Source organism: Sparus aurata, chromosome 8, assembly GCF_900880675.1.
Source record: "Sparus aurata chromosome 8, fSpaAur1.1, whole genome shotgun sequence".
Classification (NCBI taxonomy): Eukaryota; Metazoa; Chordata; class Actinopteri; order Spariformes; family Sparidae; genus Sparus; species Sparus aurata.
Window position 1 is genome coordinate 8,661,519 of NC_044194.1, and position 21,800 is coordinate 8,683,318.

At 40.7% G+C, this 21,800-nt stretch overlaps 1 protein-coding gene across 14 annotated transcripts in view; it reads left to right on the forward strand.

Moving 5' to 3' along the window:
- The window catches only part of shank3a (SH3 and multiple ankyrin repeat domains 3a), a 181,015-nt gene that overhangs the window by 121,266 nt on the left and 37,949 nt on the right, over positions 1 to 21,800 (forward strand). For all 14 annotated transcript variants that reach the window (XR_003984993.1, XR_003984991.1, XR_003984992.1 and 11 more), the window contains one exon: positions 14,438 to 14,551. Coding sequence is in view for 11 of the 14 variants with exons in the window: in XM_030426982.1 (XP_030282842.1) it covers positions 14,438 to 14,551 (114 nt within the window). In the remaining 3 variants the exon portion in view is untranslated. The remainder of the gene's footprint in view (positions 1 to 14,437; positions 14,552 to 21,800) is intronic.

The following is a 21,800-nucleotide window of genomic DNA, read 5'->3' on the forward strand; positions in this document are numbered from 1 at the left end:
CCATTATAAATCTTGCAGACAGCCATGAAAATGAAACCAGCGCAAGTAATGTTGAGATTAGACATTCACAAACATGATTAATGGGGTTTGGCCGCACCCAGTGTGTGCAGAATATTAACACTGCAATGGGCAGTGGAGGATACCTGAACCAGTAATACCAACACAAACACACACACACACGTACTGGGTTTTAATGGATAATTTGTGGTCTAGCTTCACACAGGTACAGAAATCAGTTACTACTTGCAGTTAGGATCTCTGGGAACACACACATACACACTCCCTCAGCCATTTACTAATGCAGGCATACTGATCAACTGTCCTAGAAATGCAAAAGCTTTCTGTTGAACCCATTGTCTGAACATATGCTTCTCTTCTCATGTACTTAATCATCTCCAACAATAGCTACGCATATACGTATGAGCACTGATGTGCATGTGTGTTTTGAACAAGGCCAAGAGCCAGTAGTTTATACGAAGCCCAATGTGTTATGTTTCAGACCACACAGCTTGCTGTTAAGACTAAAATGCATATGCATCTGCCCGTTACCAAGCAACAGGTGCTTAGTGCACTACAGCTCTGATATGCCATTTTAAGACAGAAATAAAAATGATAAAAAAAATGTGCCTTTAGTGAGTTACAAAAAATCTGTTTGATCCTGCGAAACAATTTACTTTACCTGCATATTTTTCCTTTGAGTTTATTTCCTTTTAGGAATACGCCTCCTTCCTTTTCTTTTTTTTCTATCCGCTACTTGTAAATCAGGTTGGATGAGAGCCTGTTTGCTCACTGTTGACTTTGGAATAGATATCATTGCTGGCTTCCCACAGTGAGCTTAGGTTGAATTAATTAGACTTTTTCTGTCTGGCAGTTGCATGAAGTGGACATTCTGTGAATGTATGTGTGGGTATTTCTGTTTATGTGAAAGTTTGAGCATCTCTCCATTGCTCTTCATGCTTCCTGAAGTGTGTGTGTTGGGTGTGTGCAATGTGCAGATGTGTAAGTATATGTCTGCCTGTGTGCTTGGCCTTTTGTGTGTTTGTCTTTGTGCAGCACAGTGTAAGTAATTGCCTCCCACAAGTTAGATAAACAGCATCCTTCTAGCATTCAGAAACCAGATGTCCTAATATCCGAGGCACATATGGTAGAAATGTCTCGCTCTCTCTATCTCACGCTGCCCTCATTGTCTCGGTCTGTCTCTCTCTTTTTTTCTTGCTATCCCTTATACCCGTATGCACACATATGTGCACGTACACAATATACATTTATTTTTAGCAGTAGAAGCAGATGTGCACCGGGCTTGTGCAGGTTTGGTGATTTTTGATAATCTATGTTGCAGTTAATGTTCTGCAATTGTGTCTGTATGTCATCCACTCATTTACTAGCACCTTATAAACGCAGTGTGAGGCCTAATTTATCAATTATACAACCTTCGAGCCGAGATCAATGTATTAAATACACTGATCTCGGCTTTAAATTAATTTGTACAGTGTTGTTTTTTATTCATGCAAACCAGATTTTCTCTTGGCAGCTTGAGGCTCATGTGACCGTTTAAACATCATTTCAATTATGGTGTTATTAGGCCACAAATATAGTACAGATGGATATTAGATTGACAAACAGAATTCATATAACTAAAATGTAGGTATATCATGTAAAGGAATAGGTACGATTTTGGCAATGGTTACATTCTTATATGAGGACAGTATTCTATCAGATGATTTCTTTTTAAGTTTCATGTTTACTGTTATGAGGTAAAAGATTAGATTAAAGGGATATTCTGGCGTAAATTTAATCCATGGTCTAACACACCGTGACACCGAGTAAGACCCCCCTTGAGAGATCAGGTTTTCCAACCGCTAGCTTATATGGTTTTAGCAACCTCAGAAAAGACCGCGCAATAACAATACACTGCAGTCTATGCCTCCAACAAGAAACTACCGTCAAAAAGCCACTCATAGCCACTAGGGCTGGGTATCACCAGGTACCTCGCAATACGATACTATCACGATATTTTGCCCACGATAACGATAATATCACAGTACAGCGATTCTGCGATAATCTATATATTGCAAGGAATTTCATCCACGATACATCACGATATCTGTGTCACTGAAGAAATTCAGAATTTATTGACTGCACTAAATCCATTTCACAGGAATTACAAAACATTGTCAGTCAGTTTCACATGAATGACAGTCAAGTAAACAAAGAGTATATTGCACAGTGTCTCTTCTTAACACACACACTGACTACAACTATCATTAAATATCTATATGTGTGGGTTTCAGAGCTACTTAAACCATTTTTTTTTTTTTTTTTGGTTGTGTACCTATGTTTGAATAAAGATAAAGCTGTCCTCCGAAGAGGGGTGGTGGTGGTGGGCCAAAAAAAAAAAAAAAATGTTTTTATTTTTTTATTTTTTTTACATTTTTAAATATTGATATTTGGCACCAGTGTATCAATAACGTACCTCAAGACGAAATATCGCGATATATCGTAGTATCGATATTTTGGCACACCCGTAATAGCCACAAATAATGCTCAGAACAGCACCAAACAATACAAATAGTGTCCCAGCACATAGTTTGAGGCATCAGACATCTGCTAGCTTTGCAGATAGCTATACAACTCACCACTCTCCTGCAGCAGCTTGCTCGTTGTGGGGAAGCCCTGCAAGTTGATTACCAAGTGCAGTTAGAAATGCTCAATTCCGTTCTTTTCCTTGTCAGCTCTCGATAATAACTGTTATAAACTGGTAGGCAAGACACATATGAACTTTGATTGCATTTCCATGGAGTAATAATCATACATTTTCATCCTTGAACTGCGGAACTCTACTGCACTCGGTAATTGACTCGTCAGGGCTTCCCCACGTCTAGCAAGCTGCTGCAGGAGAGTGGTGAATTGTATTGTCTTTTCAATAGAAATCCGGCAAAGCTAGCAGATGTTTGATGCCTCGAACTATGTGCTTGGACCCTATTTTTACTGTTGCTGAAGTTTGGTGCTGTTCTGAGCGTTATTTGTGGCTATGAGTGGCTTTTTGATGGCGGTTTCTTGGTTGGAGGCAAACACTGCAGTGTATTGTTATCATGCGATCTTTTCTGAGGTTGCTAAAACTACATAAGCTAGCAGTTGGAAAACTTGATCTCTCTGGGGGAAAGTGTGTTAGACCATGGATTAAAGTTCTGCTGGAATATCGCTTTAAGTTTCTGAAAAACTGAGGATAGAACTCTTTAAACAAACACTCTTACATTTGTGAGCTTACCTTACCACTGATTAGAAGTGCTTCCTACCTGGTAGATGAACCGTAGATGTGACAAGCGGAACCAAAAGGGAGGAGAATAAAAATGTATGATACTAAAACAGAACTTTGCAAACAAAATACTCTCTGTTGAACCTGTGTTCTAATGTCCCTTGCCAAACCCCTAAGAGGAAAGCCTGAGAGACCACGAAGATGTATAATAGCATAATGTAGTCTGCATGGGGGCATTTGAGGAAAAAGTGTGTTTGGGATGAGAGGTTTATAGTGTGTGGCCCATGTTCCCAGGAGAAATTAATGGTATCACAGTATGGACCTGAGGCTAGTTTATTAACAGATTTCACTCGTTGGCCATTCATATTGTTCCAAGTGTGTGTGTGTGTGTGTGTGTGTGTGTGTGTGTGTGCGTGTGTGTTATTGATACTGGACAGGGCCACAAGCCTAAGGCAAGGACGTTGATGTCACAGCTAACCTTCTAGCTGTCCAATCAGAGTAGCAGCGGGGTGCAAGGTCCCGCCCACACACCTACTTGCTCCCTGCTGAACACACCACCTGTCCTCCTATTCCACTCTCATCCTCTCTGTTTGTTTTTTCCAAAAATGGCCACACGGTGCTCACAGGATCGTCCCACACTTAGCCTCTCACTGAAATTAAAAAACATGCCTGCCTAACCTACATGTGATTTACTGAGCCTCACACAAAATGCTAATTAGAAACACAGCAGTTGCAGAGTTAATCAGTATATGAATAAACATGAACAGGAAAACTGCTGCATAAACAGGAGCCATTGACTGACGCAGTTACATATTCAACAGAAACGCTGATGTGCTTTAGATTTACAATCACTTTGTCATGTACAAAGAGACGCACACTGTTTGAGCTGGGCACGGCGAGGGACAGGGCTGAACTGACTGAGTGGCTCCAGATGGTTGTTAGCAACATGCATTTTCTATCCTGCACAGTGACAACCTACTTTGAAGTCGTGGATATAAAAATGCATGTTGAAAGGTCGTATCCTTACCCAGTATTGTCAAGTAGAGTAGCTTTTAACAAGTTTTGAAAGCCTTGTGTCTTGACCTCTTCTTGTTGAGCTCTCTCTCTCGTCAACTGCATGCACAATCTCCCTGAAAAGGAAAACAATCAAACAAGAATGGAATCTGAGATTGTCCTTGTTATTAATGTCATTCTGTTCAACCCCATGACCACTCGCCACTTTAACTCCCCCATGCCGCCACATGCAATATCAGACAGCAACAGGCATTTTCGTCATGTAATAATATGTAGCCAAGGCTGGAGCGTGGGCACTGGTCAGCTCATTACAGCATGTTCATTTATCATGGGATAAACACCATCATTTATGTGACGCCATGACTGGTCAATCAAACGATCAGGTGTGTGATTAACGACTCCACAACAAACAATCTATCACTGATCTATTTAACAATCAACAGGCAATCAATGGTTGGCCTACAGCTAATCAATCACTGGCATACTCTGATGGAAGACTCCATTATTGTTTTTGCTCCTTGCTGATCAGTTTACCAGCTAATATCATCCAGATATAATTGTGTCATATCAGTTCACATCACTGCTACGATGTAGATTTTCTCGTATGTTAACGTGCATACAGCTCGCTGATATTTCACCTCTGTGTTCGATAAAGTTTGTTTCCAATTACGAGCTTGGTTTTTATGTAGTATAAGAAAAGACAGAGGGTAACTGTTAGGTAGCCTGTTCTATTTTTGTCTTAACCTGAGGGCTGATACAGAAGAAGAGAAAGAAAGAGAAATGGAATAAAAAGCAAGCGAGAATGAAAGAAGAAGGATGTCATGTAGGTCCCCTGAAGCCTCAGAGGGAGGGAGGAGATGAGATGAGAAGAGAAGAGGGATCCCTCCGAGTCAGCCTTGGAGTTTTCCTCCCTCCTCTCATCCTCCTCCTCCTCCTCCTCCTCCTCCTCTCCCACTATAATTTACAACACTTCCACCCTCCTTGCTTTTTCTTTTTTTACTTGCTGCAGCACTCTTCCTTTGATCCACTCCTTCCTCTCACTTTGCTGTCATTCACAAAAAAGGCATTTCTCATTCTTTCCATATATATTTTTTTTTATCTTTTCCTCAAACTTGTCAAGTCTTTATTTCATTCAGCCCCCACCCCCTAGACTCTCGGTCTCAGTTGAATACTGATGAGCCAGACTGCGCCACTTCTTCGCCCTCTTCTAAGCAAAAGAAGTCCTGCGAGGACAAGCACGCTGCACACATCTGACTCAGAGCTGTGTGACTATCCCTCCTTCTTCGTATTTATTGGCTCTCTACTTCATTCAGTCTTGGGTCTACTCTGGGGTCCACTCTCCTTTTTCCACATCACCTTCTTAATTGCCACCTCCACTTCTCCTAGACCATGTCCACCTCTCTCCTTAAACTTAATTTTATTAGCTATTCATCTCTACATTTTTCTGCTTCTCTTACCTACTCCTGCTATATCTATGTGGTTCCTTGTGTCCTCTGTTCACCCTTCAGAGCATTGGCATGTATTCTCCTACTCCTATATTATTAGTAATCATGACCATCCTTTTTGCATGACTGTACATAGTCATCCCCCTTTCTCTTCCTTATTGTGTGTGTGTGGGTGTGTGTGGGTGTCTCTGGTTGTGTCCCCCTTGTTTCATAAAGATGCAACTCTGCTCTCTCTCTCTATTACACTGAATTGAACCGAGGTTTAATAAAGAGTGCAGGGATCCAAATCTAATAACAGCTCCACTCTGGTTATTGGAATGCTCTCCACACTCACCTTCACACACTTTGCATTACACGCGCGCACACACACACACACAGACACACACACACACACACACACACACACACACACACACACACACACACACACACACACACACGCACACACACACCACAGTTATGCAGGCTGAGATATGTACTCACTCTTTATGCAGAAAAACCTTACTCAGCACTCTCACATTATATTACACTTACTGTTCATCACGTTCAAACAATAGTGCTGTGATTGTTTTCAGTAAAGTATTGTCACAAGTTTTTTAAAAAGAAGAATATATATAATCATCAGTAATATGGATATTAAAACTCAGTGGCTAAAGGCAAGTATTAGAACAGTTTGCTAAGTTCAGAAAATTACATTACTTTACTGTAATGCAGCCTTTATAACCAGGAAAAGATAACACTTATGACATGTCACGAGACGATCACATAAGACGATATATAGTCTCATATCTTGATAACAATATAGTATCTGTGTATTACCTGGCCCAAGTCTCTGCCAAAAAGAACACAACTCAAAGACTACAGCTGAAGGCCAACTATATTCTGTGCCTGTGTGAGAGATGATACCTCTCTATGCCACAAGGTAGAGTTAGTCTGTATTTGTCATTTAAAAAGGAACCCGAAAGAGTCAGGATACACATCTTTTTCCATTTCTCTTCTGCACTGATTCACTTGTCTTAACATCACCAACGTGTCCTCACCAACGGGCTCTGACTTGTGTCACCTTTGCGGGACAGACAGTAACAACTAGGGCCAAGACACTAACCAACAGCTAACGACGTTGGTGTTGGTGTCCTGGAGTTTCAGAGCCCTTACATTAAAGACTCGCAGAGGACACAGAGAGCAGAGCACTCGCAGAGGACACAGAGAGCAGAGCACTCAGTGTGAAGTGAACAGTAGGGAGCAGCACCAGAACTGTGATGAAATTAGCCTGTGTTTTGTCAGACAGCTACTGGCAACTATTCAACTGTGTGTAAGCACAGTATTTACCTGCTAGCCTTCTAATTGCTCTAATCGTTTCAGTCTGTCCCTATGCTATAGTGTCTGCATCGTGCAACTGGCTGCAGAAAATGTACAGCACGTCTCTTTAAATTGGATTTTTCTTTAGGATATACAGTATAATTGCAATGAATGTCTTCCTTAAGACCACAGTTGAAAAGGAGAGACAAGACAAGTGACAGATAATTGTAGAGTATTAAAACGAAAAGCATTAAGAATAGCATGCAGCAGCCAGAGAGACAATTTAAGAAGTAGTCTACAATGGAACCATGAAGCAGCATATCTACTTTCATAATTAAATATTTGCACTATATGGCCCCATTACGTCATTTGACTCCTTTAATATATACTATTATTTTCATGTGGTAAGTAAATATGAGATGTTCCCCTTTTCGTTTTCTTACAGCAGATCCAGTGTATGGAAATTCTATCATGCATTTTATGGAAATCGAGCTGTATTTTGGCTTTGGCAAGTTTGGCACCCCTGTCTGAATCAGTGTGAGTGCATCAGTGGCAGAAAGCCATCAGCCTCTTTCAGCACAGCCGCAGCCTTTATAGCCTGTTCCTGCAGGCAAATACGGGAGTCTGATACACCCGCTGTTACCTGTGGAAAATATGTTTGTGTGTTCTGACAAGTCTACTCCTTCCTCAGCAGCTGTCACTCATTCATTCATGACAGTCGGCCTCACTCTGTAGGATTGCATGAATGAGTGCATTTTTTCTGCGTGTGGTTGCTTGTTACACAGAGAAACAAAGACAATGAGAGGAGAAAGAAAATGAATGACTCAGCTCAAAGCAATAGAGCGAAGCAAAGCAAGAATTAAAATGAGCTCAGTCGGCTGTCACACACACAAATACAAAGACACCCGTGCACACACACACACACACACACACACACACACGCACACACGTACTCCAGCAGGGATGCATTGAAGCTTGGAGGCAGGGTGTGTGAAGAGTATAAATAGCTCTGCATCCTCACTGATGCTATTTTTAAACCAGGAGCCGTGACTGACTTCACCAAGGGCAAAACTCAGAAGTAACACACACGCGCGCATGCACACTCACACACACACACACACACACACACACACACACACACAACAAACTGTACCAGACTTTCCACCAGACAGCAGACTTCTTGGACAGTCATGAATAACTGTGCGTCTGTTGAAACATAGCTCTTTCCTTTTGTCAGCTTGTGTCTGTCTTTAGCTGGCTCTCATCTCTCTTTGTCACTGCTGAATGCAAGCCTCTTTCTGTCACATTCTTTTCCCTTTGTTTCATTCCCCGGGGCTCTCTATTATGCTACTCTCTTTTCTGGTCACATTTCATGCTTCGTTTGTATGTTATTTCTATAAAAGCTGAGAATTTTCCATTAATTCTCAGTGAGATGTTGTACTATCTACTGTGGGAACACACTGTGAATTTCTATCGGCCTTACAGTACAGTTCTAACTGATCTCTATTTCTGCCATTCTTAATGTTACTGATTTATTATGATCAGGCATAGGTGGGACGAAGTAGCAAACTAGATAGCTGTGCTAGATGGATGAATAACTTCACCTGACTCTTCCTTGGGTGACGTTTGTAATAATGCCTCTTGAGCTATAACCAGCAACATGGAGGACGAGGGTCTTGAACCTAATAATTACTATATTTAAAGCAATATTGTTTGTTGATGGTGCAGATAGAGAAACTCCGAACATAGGCCAACCCGCCCTCCCACCTGAGCCACGATTGCTCCAAATAATCTAACTGCAGTTAGTCATTACAGACCTGTTACATAAGTAGAAAAGATTGTTCATTCATGAATCAGTATTACCACGCAAATTTGTGCAAGGGTCACTGAAAAACACTATTTCGGTTTGAACTGGAATTGGAATTAAACAGATAAAATCATGAATATGACAAAAATAATTTTTTACTAGATCACTTTTTCATTTCTCCTGCTGGGTCACTTTAGATTTGTTTGTCTCAATTCATACAATATGACCCCAAATGAATTCTATACCTCTGGACTAGACGTTGAGCTGATTGTTATATGTCAGTAGTTGTGTTAACAGGGATATCAAAGAGATGAAGAGCAAATAATTTAGGCCCCTTTAACATTACGCTGATGAAAAAAAAATCTGAATTTGGCACAAGCAGCAATAACCCACGGAGCCATCCTGTTGGGTGTAGACATCACAGACTGCTCGTGTCAGTGTGATGGTGTGGGGAATGTCTCTGCATATTATCACATTGGAGTTCCTGATACCCACCGAAGAATAGCTGAACAACACAGAATATCTTAGCACTGTTGTTGACCATGCCAGTCCCTAGAGGCTGCAGTCTATCCACTCCGCCAGCATGAGGATGCACCATGTAACAAGGCACATATCGTCACTCTACTGAGCATTGTTTGGATGGACAGGATAGGGTCTCAACAAGACCGTACAGCTGTTGAAATTGCAGTAACTACCCAACACAGACACCTCCACATTTTGCAATAAACCCGTGTCTTGTAGAATCATTTCCAAACAATTTACCGCTCTTTTCGAGGAAGCAATATACGTTACTGCTGTACAAAAGTGTATTGTAAAGTACAGCCTATAATTATGTGCGCTGTGGGGTATATGTGTTTATGTGTGACAGTGTGTATAAATGCATGTCAACATATGCTGAGTCTTAGCTCCCACTAGTTTACCTGTGGAGGTGATTATGAATCAGCATGTGGCAGCTCACTGCTTCTAGTGACACATTCAAGATAGGCCTGAATTGTTATTATACAATAGAGAGAAAAGCTGGTGCCCAGCTGAGGTGTTAATTGTCTTATGTGGTAACCTGTTGTTTAGTTGAACCCCAGTAGACCCCCATAGAGTATAACAAAGCAGCAATACAAGAATGAATGTATTGTTTTGTGCTGAAGTAACTCTTCTTAATATTCAGTCTCCAGAGTATATTTCTTGATTTCTTTTCTTTATAATTATTCGTAGAGAAGGCTTCCATTGAAGACACAACTGAATTCATAATTTTGACCAACCTATCCAGCTCTTGAGTTGATCTCCAATTTCCCCAATCTCTGAAATGTTAAAAAGAAAATGACAATTACGTATGAACATCAGGCACTTGTCAAACCCAATTTTTATTGCCCTTGTCTGTCCTCCTGTATTTAAATTATCCTCCTTTGTTATATCTGTGTTTATAGAATCCATTCATCAAATCTGCCGATTATATCATTATTATATTAAGTGTCTTGAACCACTGAAAAAGTACTACTGTATGTATACTTTTCTTCTATACTCTAAGTATAGTAGAAGGATAATGGCTTTCACACGGCCCTCAGCAACAGTTGTCCAGATTATCCAGAAACCTGTAGAAGCGTATACATGTATTGGAAGCTCTCTCTGCACAATGACCAGTGATCTTTCAGCCATTTAACAAGAAATACAGACACTGCTCTGTGTGAATGAACCAATATGGCTATTTGAAGTCACCTTCATTACAAACCACAGCCGGTGCTTTCTTCAATTTCATCTATAAAACCTGGGGAGTGACTGCTTTGCAATGTGTTTGCAACACCGTTTGTTTAGGAATTTGATCTGCAAGAACCCTTAAGTTCTAGAAATCTCAAATGTTCATTGTAAAACAATAACATCAGTCCAGCTCATTGTGACAAATGTTCCAGTAGTACTGATAATGCAATAACAGCTTGACTGTAGGCAGGCGTTTTCCCACTACTATCTACAGCTGTAGCTCTGCACATGGCAGTGCTCCCAAAGCGGTCTGGTCAATTCAGCACACATGTTGTAAATCCTCTTGTACTGATATGCACTGTTTGATTTCCTTTCTGCCACTTGGCTCCCATGAGCTCACATCTGATTCACAGGGACAGTTGTCATGCCAACACAGTGGTTGCAGAGTGGCAATGTAAGGTAGAGGATACTCACACAGCAGGGAACTCTATAAGTCCATGTGAGGACATGTACATAATGTACATTTATGCCTCTTTGCTGTGTGGACATAAACTGTACATGCATGTGGATTTACTGTCTGTTTGTGCAAGATATGAAGTAAAGCAGCTGACTACGATAGTGTGGTTTCTGACCTGTAGAAACAGACTTACTGCAAATACACAGTATCACTTCACACTGTGATTTAGCCAAAATAACCCTGGCTGTTTTGATTAAGGACTTATGTAGAGTGTAAGAGTGGCAGTGAGATTTTGTTTACCGTGTTTATTTTTTCCTCTGTGTGTTTATGCAGACTCTCTGCTATCAAATGCTGAAGGCACTGTGAGGATTATTATGCTTGTTATGTATTAAAATACTTTGCTAGTGTGTGTGTGTGTGTGTGTGTGTGTGTGTGTGTGTGTGTGTGTGTGTGTGTGTGTGCCTGTTTCACTGACCTTTTCTTGACTTCCCTGACAAGCAATTAATTGGCTTGATTACACCATTTAGAGTGCCTGGGGTGTGTTTGAGGTTAATTGAAGGAGGATGTTTGTATGTGCAACTCATATGTGTAAAGGAACAGCCTGCAGTATGAAGTTGAACATGGATATTTTGGATGTGTAAAATAGTAATTTTTCCTTGAATTCTGTGCTCCAGTCTGTCCATATCTCTAGGTGTTGGTGTCAAGGATCAGAAATGGATTGCAAGTGAGGGATTAAGGGAGCAAGGGAAGTAAGCGAGGGTACCCTAGAAGATCAATCAAAGGTTTCACCTCTTTTTTTTCATGCCGGCACTTGTCTACCGCAGGAACACCATTATAGTATAGATGGACACACTGACAGAGACAAAGAGGGGGGTTAGAGACAATGACCGGGAAATCATTCAGAAACGCAGCAAAGGGGACAGGGGGAGAACGACTTGAATAGCAGAGAGACAGAATAAAGGTTTTAGACAAGGGAAAATAGAGATGGAGGGAGTCTTTTCTCAGGAGACAGGTAGGGTAAAGATGTGTTAAGCTGCGATCAGAGAGGGGGATCAGCCCATGTATCCTCTGTCTGCTGAGTGTCATGTTTTTTACAGCGGGAAGTCGATAAACAGCCATTCTCCCCTCTTGTACACCACTTCTCTCCTAGCTTGTGTAAAGGTGAGCTTTGGAGGGTTTGCAGCTCAAGTTCACAACTGAATATCAAGATTTGAACTAGTGTAGGATACAACTTGTTGGGACAGCATATTTACTCTGGATTGCCACTGAGAAATCTTTTACGTATCTGTTCAAGACGAGTAATTGTTCTGTTTAGGCCCATCATTTTGGCATTGATAATATGCTCTTCTCATTAACACTTAGTCAATCACAAACTGAAGGTGTTTGCTCCATGCACCAGCACCAGAAGCACAGTTGCAACACAGAGTAGAAGAAGTCATTTCACTTATTGTGTGACGCAAGTCAGGAGAGTTGGCGGAGGGTTTGTTGTCAAAGCAAAAAGCAAAAGCACCTTTTTGCCAATATTTTGGATTTAAACCCAATTCAAATAGAAACCCTGATAACGTTAATGAGGGAGAAGGAGTTGGTTATATCAGTTGGTGTGCAGCCTGTCGCCTGCTATTGATAACTGAGGCTGCTTGTTGTTCCATTACTCCTACAGACTGTATAAAACTACTCGTTGATATATGTCAGAGTGATGTGCTGTCAAAGGGACCACTGTTTTGATCTGGAGATGCATCTTTGTTAAACGATAGCGGTAAGCCCTAAACTCGCTGAACACATGGTATTTTCTGTGAGTAGCCTACATCAGCCCGCACCTTCATAATAAAAGCCACTTTGTGTTTCGCCAGTTTCATGCTTTTAATGTGAAGCTGCAGCAGTAAATGTCAGGCCTAAATGTTGGACTATAATTCTGTAGCATCTTTCTAGTCATACCAACAACCGAAAGTGCTTTGCAACACAAGTCAGCATTCACCCGTTCACACACATGTTCATACAGTGGTTGCAGAGGCTACAATACAGGGCACCACCTGCTCATCAGGAGCAATAACCATTCATACGCACAGTAAAAACACACTGATAGAGGAGCTAGCAGGAGCAATTTGAGGTCCAGTTTCTTGCCCGAGGACACTTCGATATGTAGACTTCCTGGGCCAGGAGTTGAACCACCAACCCTCTGATTGTTAGGGAATGTTCGGTTTACATCAGCTATCCATGAATACAGCGCTCTACAGATTGCAAGTGTGTTTACTGTAACAAGCCAGGTGTAATCATTGTTTTCATGAGTTTATGAGCTGGTGGGAAAATTTCATCACCGCTGCAACACTGATTGCTTATATAACACATTACAAAAGGAGACAACAGTCAACCGGGACATAATCTGGAGAAACAGGGTTGATTTGAGCATCAACACTTTCCAGCTCAGGCCTCTTTGTTCCCGTGTGTCCCTGAACAGGATGTGAATGGAAATGAATGTTCAGGTAAATAAGACATGGGCACAAGATACAGCCAGGAATCCTGTGAATGGCTGATATCTGAACTTTTTACTATCATGTCACTATCAAGTCCAGTTGGCTGCTTCTCATAGTGCCCCAGGTTACATCACCATGACATGTCCCCATGCCACAGCAGAATATAGTTTGGGGGAAGTAGACTACATCATTTAACAGGCTGTCTGCTGGCTGCAACATCATACTGCCGTATCCTAGCAACCAGTTTAGAAGAAGGGCTCGCTCAGGCAAAGCTTCAGTTCCAGCTGGTGATCTCTGAGGAGTGTGTGTGTGTGTGTGTGTGCGTGTGTGTGTGTGTGTGTGTGTGTGTGTGTGTGTGTTAGCTTGCTAGGATAATGAATGAGTGTTGTAGAAATGAGCGTACTGGCTCAGTCCTGCAGGGAAGATCAATATCAACTGTACATTCATCTCTAATTACCACAGCGGAACTTAGAAGGAATCTCTCTTTGTCCTTCCCGCCCTCTTGCTCTCTTTCACCATCTCTCCTTCCTCTTATTCCCTTCCTCACACTTGAAGTTGCGTGGTCTTTCCACTCTTTCCCTTTCCTTCACTTCACAAGTCTTTCTCCGTATTTTTCAAATGTAAAAATCTTTATAGCATGAAAGAGAATAAAACCTAGGTTGCCTGAGCACCTCTGTACGGTACATTAGTTACAGACCAATATTTTCTCATTACAGTTTCTCCTGTCTTGTATCAGTGTTCCTTATGTATAAAAGAAAACAAAAATCTTACTCTCTCCCTCTCTCGTGTCCCTCCTTCCTTCTCCCTCTGTGTACACTCAATTATAAATGATGTACACAGAACATAAAAACCTAAACACCTCACTCTGCTATATGGCCCTTTGTCCCATTCTGTCTCTTTTTCCACAGGCTCCAGAACCTCACAATGATGACAACTCGGCTTGTTTTATGACAATGTTTGACTGATTCAGAACCCCCCTATTCTTTCTCTCTCTGTCAGTGCTGAGTATAGGGGAAGGAGGTTTCTGGGAAGGCACGGTCAAAGGGAGGACAGGCTGGTTCCCAGCAGACTATGTGGAAGAAGTTCAGATGAGGCAGTTTGACCCACGACTAGGTAAGATCTTTACATGTACACACACACGCATACATCTACATACTGCACACACACACTGTTTCACTCACACTGTTTCTACAAGCTTGTATCTTGCAGTCATGTGTTGCACTGGTGTTGACAATAGCTCTGTCTGTGGTGCTGAAATGAAAAGTGCCACACTGAAACTCCTGTTGTGGTGTCAGAACATTTACTAATGATGTCAAATACAATATATACCACAAGTCTGGATGTAAAGATGTTTTAACATTTATTTTCATGTCTCAAGTAATTGAATTCTTTGTTTTAATTATTTAATGAATGAACTAACTGCTTAACTGCCTAACTTAAGTAACTGCTTTAAAACTAGAAAATAAGAATATGTAACCAATTTGCTTGGATCTGTATACCTTAGGGGACCCTACCAGGAGTTCATGAAGAAGTAAATTTCAATTTCAGTTGTCAATATCACAGTACCTAAATCACCCACCTCCACAGAGCAGAATCCAGTGTGAATTTGGGTGTCCTACAGAGCTGGTTAGGTGTGAGCCGCTAAGCAGTGGCTATGCTGCTGCTATAAAACTGGATACTATTTTGTGAGGATACTTCTCGTTATTACAACCTTTGAATATACTTTCACCATCATGAATCTACCATCCATGCTGTTGTAAAAGATTGAAATGAAGCCCCTTCAACTGGGAGTCATATTAATGGGACAATGAATACAATGAATACACTTGCACAACATATCCCCACTTGCCAAAATACACTATAAGTAAACTAAACTAAATAATTCAACTTCTACAAGTGAATACAGTTTCAGCTTCCCATTTGTCAATCACAGTTCTTCCCTGTTTCTAGAACCATATTTACAATGTCAGTTTAGATAAAAGACTACTTTGGCAATTTCCCTTTAACATAACGTTTTACAGTTAGTTTGTCATTTCTCCCTCATTGGTGTACAGTTGCCGACCATGCTGCCTGAGGGCCGAGTTGTTCAAGCTTTTAGGGACACTTAATTAGTGATTAATTAAATGCAGGTGCACTGAAAAGGTCGACCAGTTTAGCTTGTTTGTTAAAAACATGTAAACAGGAACAGCTTCAGTGGCAAGATTTAGGGTCTTTTTGTTTGCTTCTTTTTTTTTTCTTTTTTTTTTTTTTTTTTACAGGAAATGAGGCACAAAACTGGCAGTAAATGTTTCAACAGTTCACATATTTGTTACAGATATTTTCTTATTTTAGAAAATGTTCTTGAATGTTTTCTTTTAATTTAAAACTGATGAAAAATACTCAAATTGAACGTTATTTGAAAAGTTACAAGTGACAGGTTCAGTTCATTAAATTGCGGCCATTGTATCATTGACATGCCATATTCAGTCTATTCTAGGAATTCTTTTTAAAACGGTGAAAGTTAACTTACACTGTAAATCTGTTTAACAATCAACCACTCTAAAAAACTATTTGTGAGGATACTTCTCCTTAATACAAACTTTAAATATACTTTCACCATCATGAATCTACCATCCATGCTGTTGTAAAAGATTGAAATGAAGCCCCTTCAACTGGGAGTCATATTAATGGGACCAAAGACGGCAGGTTTCATGTGCATTGGACTTAGCAACAACATGTTCAGCATCACAAAAAACATCTGGTTATTGTGTGAAAAAGTATAGCCAGCGCAGCAAGTACATATATTGGAAAACAGGTTTGTCATAAAATCTCCCCATTGCTCGTGTGTTTATCATGCATCTCCTGAGACCTATTTCTGGAGCAATTGGGGCATTTTCCCCTTTTCAAAGGGTTGTTGAGGGATTGAGGTTACCTCAGAGTAGGTGTGAAGAGATGAGAAAGGCCGGAATCTCTAAATACCCCATTTAAATGCATTGTGAGAAAAAGATAGGGGAAGGTGCGAAAGAAAGGGCCAGATAGCGAGGGAGACGGATGGTGGAGCATACTCTAAAGGACAGCAAAGTGGAGATGGCAGAGCGTGTCTTTCAGAGAGGTAGGGGGGAAAAGAACGGGGAGAGGGAGAGATGGGCCTGATATTGAACCCCACTCACTCATAAATCCTGAAAAACTCAAACCCTCAGATACCCATTTCTCAGGGATTGAAAGTGTCTTATGCCTCTCCTGTCCATCCTCTCTAGGTATTGTTTTTTTCTTTCTTTGATATTAAACTGGATTTCTTAATGTTTTTAATCATCAGCATACGTTTATTGTTATGCTCACTTAAAAAGCTCATAGGTTACCCTAAAACACCGAGCACCTTTAGATACACAGATGTCCCTGTCTTAATCTGTTATCTCTCTGTTATTTGATAAATACAATCAAAAAAGGTTGTAGTTGAAGTCCAATGCACTCATTTCTGTCTTGTCCGCGACCTTTCCGATCAACGACCACAGTTAAGGGCGGTGAGGCAGGAGGAAAACTCTCTTAAGTTCTGTGTCACTCTACAACTCTGTCATGGATTTTTTTTAACTGTGCCCTCTTTTAACAATACAATCAAATTTTAAAAATGTGATTTAAATCCCTCTAATTGCATGAAGCTCATAACACGTAACGTTGGACCGCAGCATCCCTGGTTTAACTCCAGCCAGGAATCTCTTCTTGCATGTAATTTATTCTCTCTTGACCTCACTCTGTCCAATAAAGGCAATACAATGTATTTAAACCTTATATACCTAAATGTAAAGACAGGCTAACTGCTCTTTCAAAGACACTTTTAACTAAGACTCCCAGCAACAGTGGCCGGCCCCAAAAGCCTCTTTTCCATCTGCAGTCATTACAAGAGGAGCGGGTGTAAAATGATGACCTATAGAGTGACACATCAGAAGCAGAATTGTATCAAACCAATAATTAGATTATAAACAAATCATTTGAAAAGTCTTAAAGAGATGTATTATTCAATTATTTTAAGGCTGTGTATGCTTGAATGGAGGAAAAAAACATTTCTGTTGGCCAGAGAAGGACTTTTTTTTAGGCTCTGTGGACCAGTGAAAGCCTTAAAAATTGCATATGCTCCCACTGAGCAATTCTCATGGGAGTTGATTTTTTTTTATATAGCCATGTTTTAAATGCGCAGTACGTTATTGTAATAAATGTAATTTAATAAGATGCGTAGGTTAATGTGAGTAACAAACAACCACAATCCAATCGATCTGACGTGACACAGGCATGTATTTAAGTTATATTCACATTATGTTTCGTCACGCTCACCGACTTTCTTCCTCACTCTCTTATGTATCATTTGGTGTTTCTCTGCAAACGTTAGTGAGAGAAAAACAGAGGAAATTAATTAGATTATGGATTTCTCTGAGTTTGAACATTGTTGGAAACATTTGGAAGTACACAATTCATTAAATCATACAAGTTGTTTTTAGATATTTAAAGGTTAAATATTATTCCTTAAAACTCCAGTCTCCAATGTAAGTGGTGTATTTCAAGCCCTGCATCAAATGGTGGTAAAACTTGATAATTGTGTTTAATACAGTACAATAAACGTATTATATTATTGAATGAATTACGAATTCCTGAATCAGAGGCATTTCAAAGCTAATCTCTTCCTCGTCATTAGATTCATCAACAGCGATACAACAGCAGAATAACACAGGATGACACAGTAACACACACGCTGTGACACACTAAAACACACACACTTGTTTATCTGAAGGCAGCCATTGAGGCATCACTGACAGTTAGGCCAATACGTCTCAGCTTAGTGAAGCAGGAAAGACAGCCCTGTCTACAATTAAGTAACCCAAATACTGCTGCTTGTGCTTGCTCTCTCTCTCTCTCTCTCTCTCTTGCTCTCCCCCTCCCTCTTTCTCTGCTGCTATAATTCACACATGGGTCATGACTCTAAAAGTGCTATCCCTCTTTATCTGTCTCCGTGTCCATCTCTTTGCTCTCCTCTCTGCCAGGTTTGAAAAAGGAATGATGGAGAATAGGGGGGAGACAAAAAAAAATTGGATGATTGAAAAAGCAGTTTCAGTTTAGTTCAGTAAGAGGAGATGGGTAAAGGCAGCAAGCAAGAGAGAGACAGAGCGAGAGAGAAAGAGAAAGCAAGCAGGTGACCAGGTAAAAGGGACACAGTTTAAACCATCACCGACTCTCTTGGCTGTTATCTGTCACCACACTGCTCCATTCTCTCTCAGCATGGCTACGGCCAACTGCAGCCAGCAGTTCATCTTCAGCCGGTGCTCGAGGGGACAGAGAGGGGAGGAAAGACAAAGAGGAAGTGTAGAAGTCAACGGGGGAAAAAAAAAAAAAGAAAAAAGAGGGGCACATGAGCGACTGATGGAGAAAATGAGGGCGAAAAGCAAAGACTATTGATTGAATTCATTAAGAGTACAATGAGTGATGCAGTGGTGAAACGCTGCTGGCTGTGTGCAAATGGCTGATATGTGTTTTTGTCGGGGAGGTGGGTGATATTCATGTGTTATTATAAATCACTGTAAGGTAAAAACCAGAACTGCGCTCCAGAGACTAATGAGAGTCCAGCATCGTTGTTTTTAAAAATCTAAACAGTCGTTAAATCTGTAGAAAATGCCTGAATATGTTCACCAATCCTGCAGACATCACGTTCCCTTCAACACACGTGTTGCTGGCCTACATGTGTGGGTTAATAGTAGATGTTTACCCATGGTAATGGAGGGGATAATGATGTGACTATGAACTGCTCTTCGCTTTCTAATGATGCTACCAAATTGCCAGGGGCCACTCATTTTCAGCAATAGCACTGTTAATCTGTTGGCTACAATCTGTTTGGATTTTACAGCCCTCCAGCCAATAGATTTCACCCCCCCCTCCCCCCCCCCCCCCCCCCCCCCCATCCTGCTGTCCCCCCATAAGATATTGGCATGCTACAGCCAAATAAACAGATACATTCTGCCAGCATTTTTTTAACCAATATTCTTAACCTCTTGAGAACTAGCCTCTATTTTGTGTCTCTGCTCAATAATTAAGAGTATATCTCTGCAACTACAAAAATCTATTTGAATAATCAAGCTATCATAATAAAGGGAACACTTAAAATATTTATTCAGATGTGTACGTATGTGCAAGTGTAAGTATATATGTCACTGGGTCTGGGTAGATTAAGTTGGCACACAGCATTAATTAAAGATCTTTTGAAAAATAATTATAATTTTAGAATTAATATCCCTGAGCAATGATGCAGCTGCAGCTCCAAATCTGTAGCAAACCATAGCAAAACATCTGAACATTACCTCTGCCAACTGCCAAATCTGAGAGGTTTTAGTACAGAGCACTCAAGCAGAATCTCGAAAATGTGCTATTTTGTCACATTTTTGAACATTTTGGCACCATCTGTGTCATTTAAAATTCCTGACAATATATTTCACTTATAGGATATCATAGGTGCTCAAAAAATAGCCTCATTGGGCTCCGCTCTGGCTTAACAGGTTAATTTTTCTTAACTCGCCCTGCTGCCTCAGATGTCCTTAAAGACCTCTGCATACATACACTGTCAGCATAATAATGCACATTTTTCTCTGTGATTGGATAAGAAATGCTTGATTTTCTCAGCGGTTTGATATCTTAACAAGCGTGCAAACTTTTATTTCTTTTCTCTTTGTGCTCGTTCACTCTATTCCCTTGCTCTCCCCACACCGCGGCACAGTTGAATGACTCACAGCCGCATGAATCAGCCCAGTCAGATCCAGCCTGAGCTATTTTTAGCCTGCCCATTAAGAAGTTTTGGAGTGTGTCTGCACTCCCCTAGAATGCTTAAACATCAGCGTTGCTGCGGCAGCTGAGACTGACATGGGCAGAGCAAGTTGGAGGGTAGGGTGGAAGAAAGAGGTAAGGGGATAGAAAGATGGTGCAATGGATTGGTGGAGATCATACAGGAAGTCATCTCGTCATAACTGTGGAAAACTCAGCGTAGTTGCCACGACCATGGGGGGTCTGTGGGGCCTTTTATTAGCTTGGTTCTTCCCTACTCATGTTGGAGGTGCATGGTAAATGGGTATTTCTGTTACAATGATGGATTATAATCTAATCTAATGGCCAAAGTCGATAGGGCACAGACACGGCCCAACACGTCTGCTTCAGCATGCTGAGAATCACCTTAAAAGATGGATATCAACGGCTGCAAGTGAGCTGTGTGTTACCAAAATATTAGCGAATCAGAAACATGTTACGTTATAGTTTAGTAATTGTAGTTTTGTAACAGCTACCTTCACAGCAGCTTCCTAACGAGAGAGCCATTCTGTTTTAGACCAGACTAAAGCAAAACCCCATGAATACTCACATGCAACTACATATTGCAAGATTTAGACATACATACAACGGTTGATGAAATATAGAAAGAATGATTTACTCAGTAGCTAATAAATTCATGCCAGTCGAGGAGATGAGTGCTATCGGAGCATAAGGACTAAGAACGTAATAAAAGACAGACCAGAATTTGTTCTTGGAGCCCTCAGGGGACGGGGAGCCACATGTGGATGCTGGAAAGAGAGAAGAGTAATTGTCAAATAATGTGTGAGATTTTTCACCCTTAGCTATAATCAAGGAGCTAATGGATGGTGCATTTTTCTTTCTGGTTTTGGACTTGAATGTACAAAGCCAGTTGTTTTGTACATAACTTTGCTATTGTATACTCAAGACTCTTTAATAGCATCACTATCATTTAAATGAAAGGGATTGATATATGAAATGTCTCTGTTCAGTACAATCTGATCCATGATCATGAAAACCAAAGAAGACCAGATCTGATCAGTACATGGTGGCAAAATGTAAAATCCAGAGCTGCTTCATATAAAATGGATAAAATCATCATTTGAGTATATAAGTCTCAAATATTGCTCTAAACTCACGTGTGTCCTCATCCCTCACCAAACCCTGTGCACTCTCACAGTCACTGTGTCAATCTTCTGCTAGCAGCAATTCTATATTTTATGCCTTATTGTTCAGATTTATTCAGTCTGTAGTTTTAGTGTTCTCAAAGGTTAAACTGAGCAAACTCATAAAAGTAACGAACAGAAAAGCATTTGCCTTTCAATGACAAACTACTCTCGGTTAAGTTCTCTCATGGTGCGATAAATTTGTCCGCACAGACCGATTGCAAATCACGTAGACAGTGAGTTCAGTCAGTAACTCTCTAGCGGCGACTTGTAAAATGCAGAGTGAGTATGCAAATGCTGACGCCACAGATCCGTGTGTGGGCACATGCATACAAATGGACATGTTTTTTAACACGTGTACGCTTATGCTTACACACATACACTTTAGTTATTGTCTATATGAT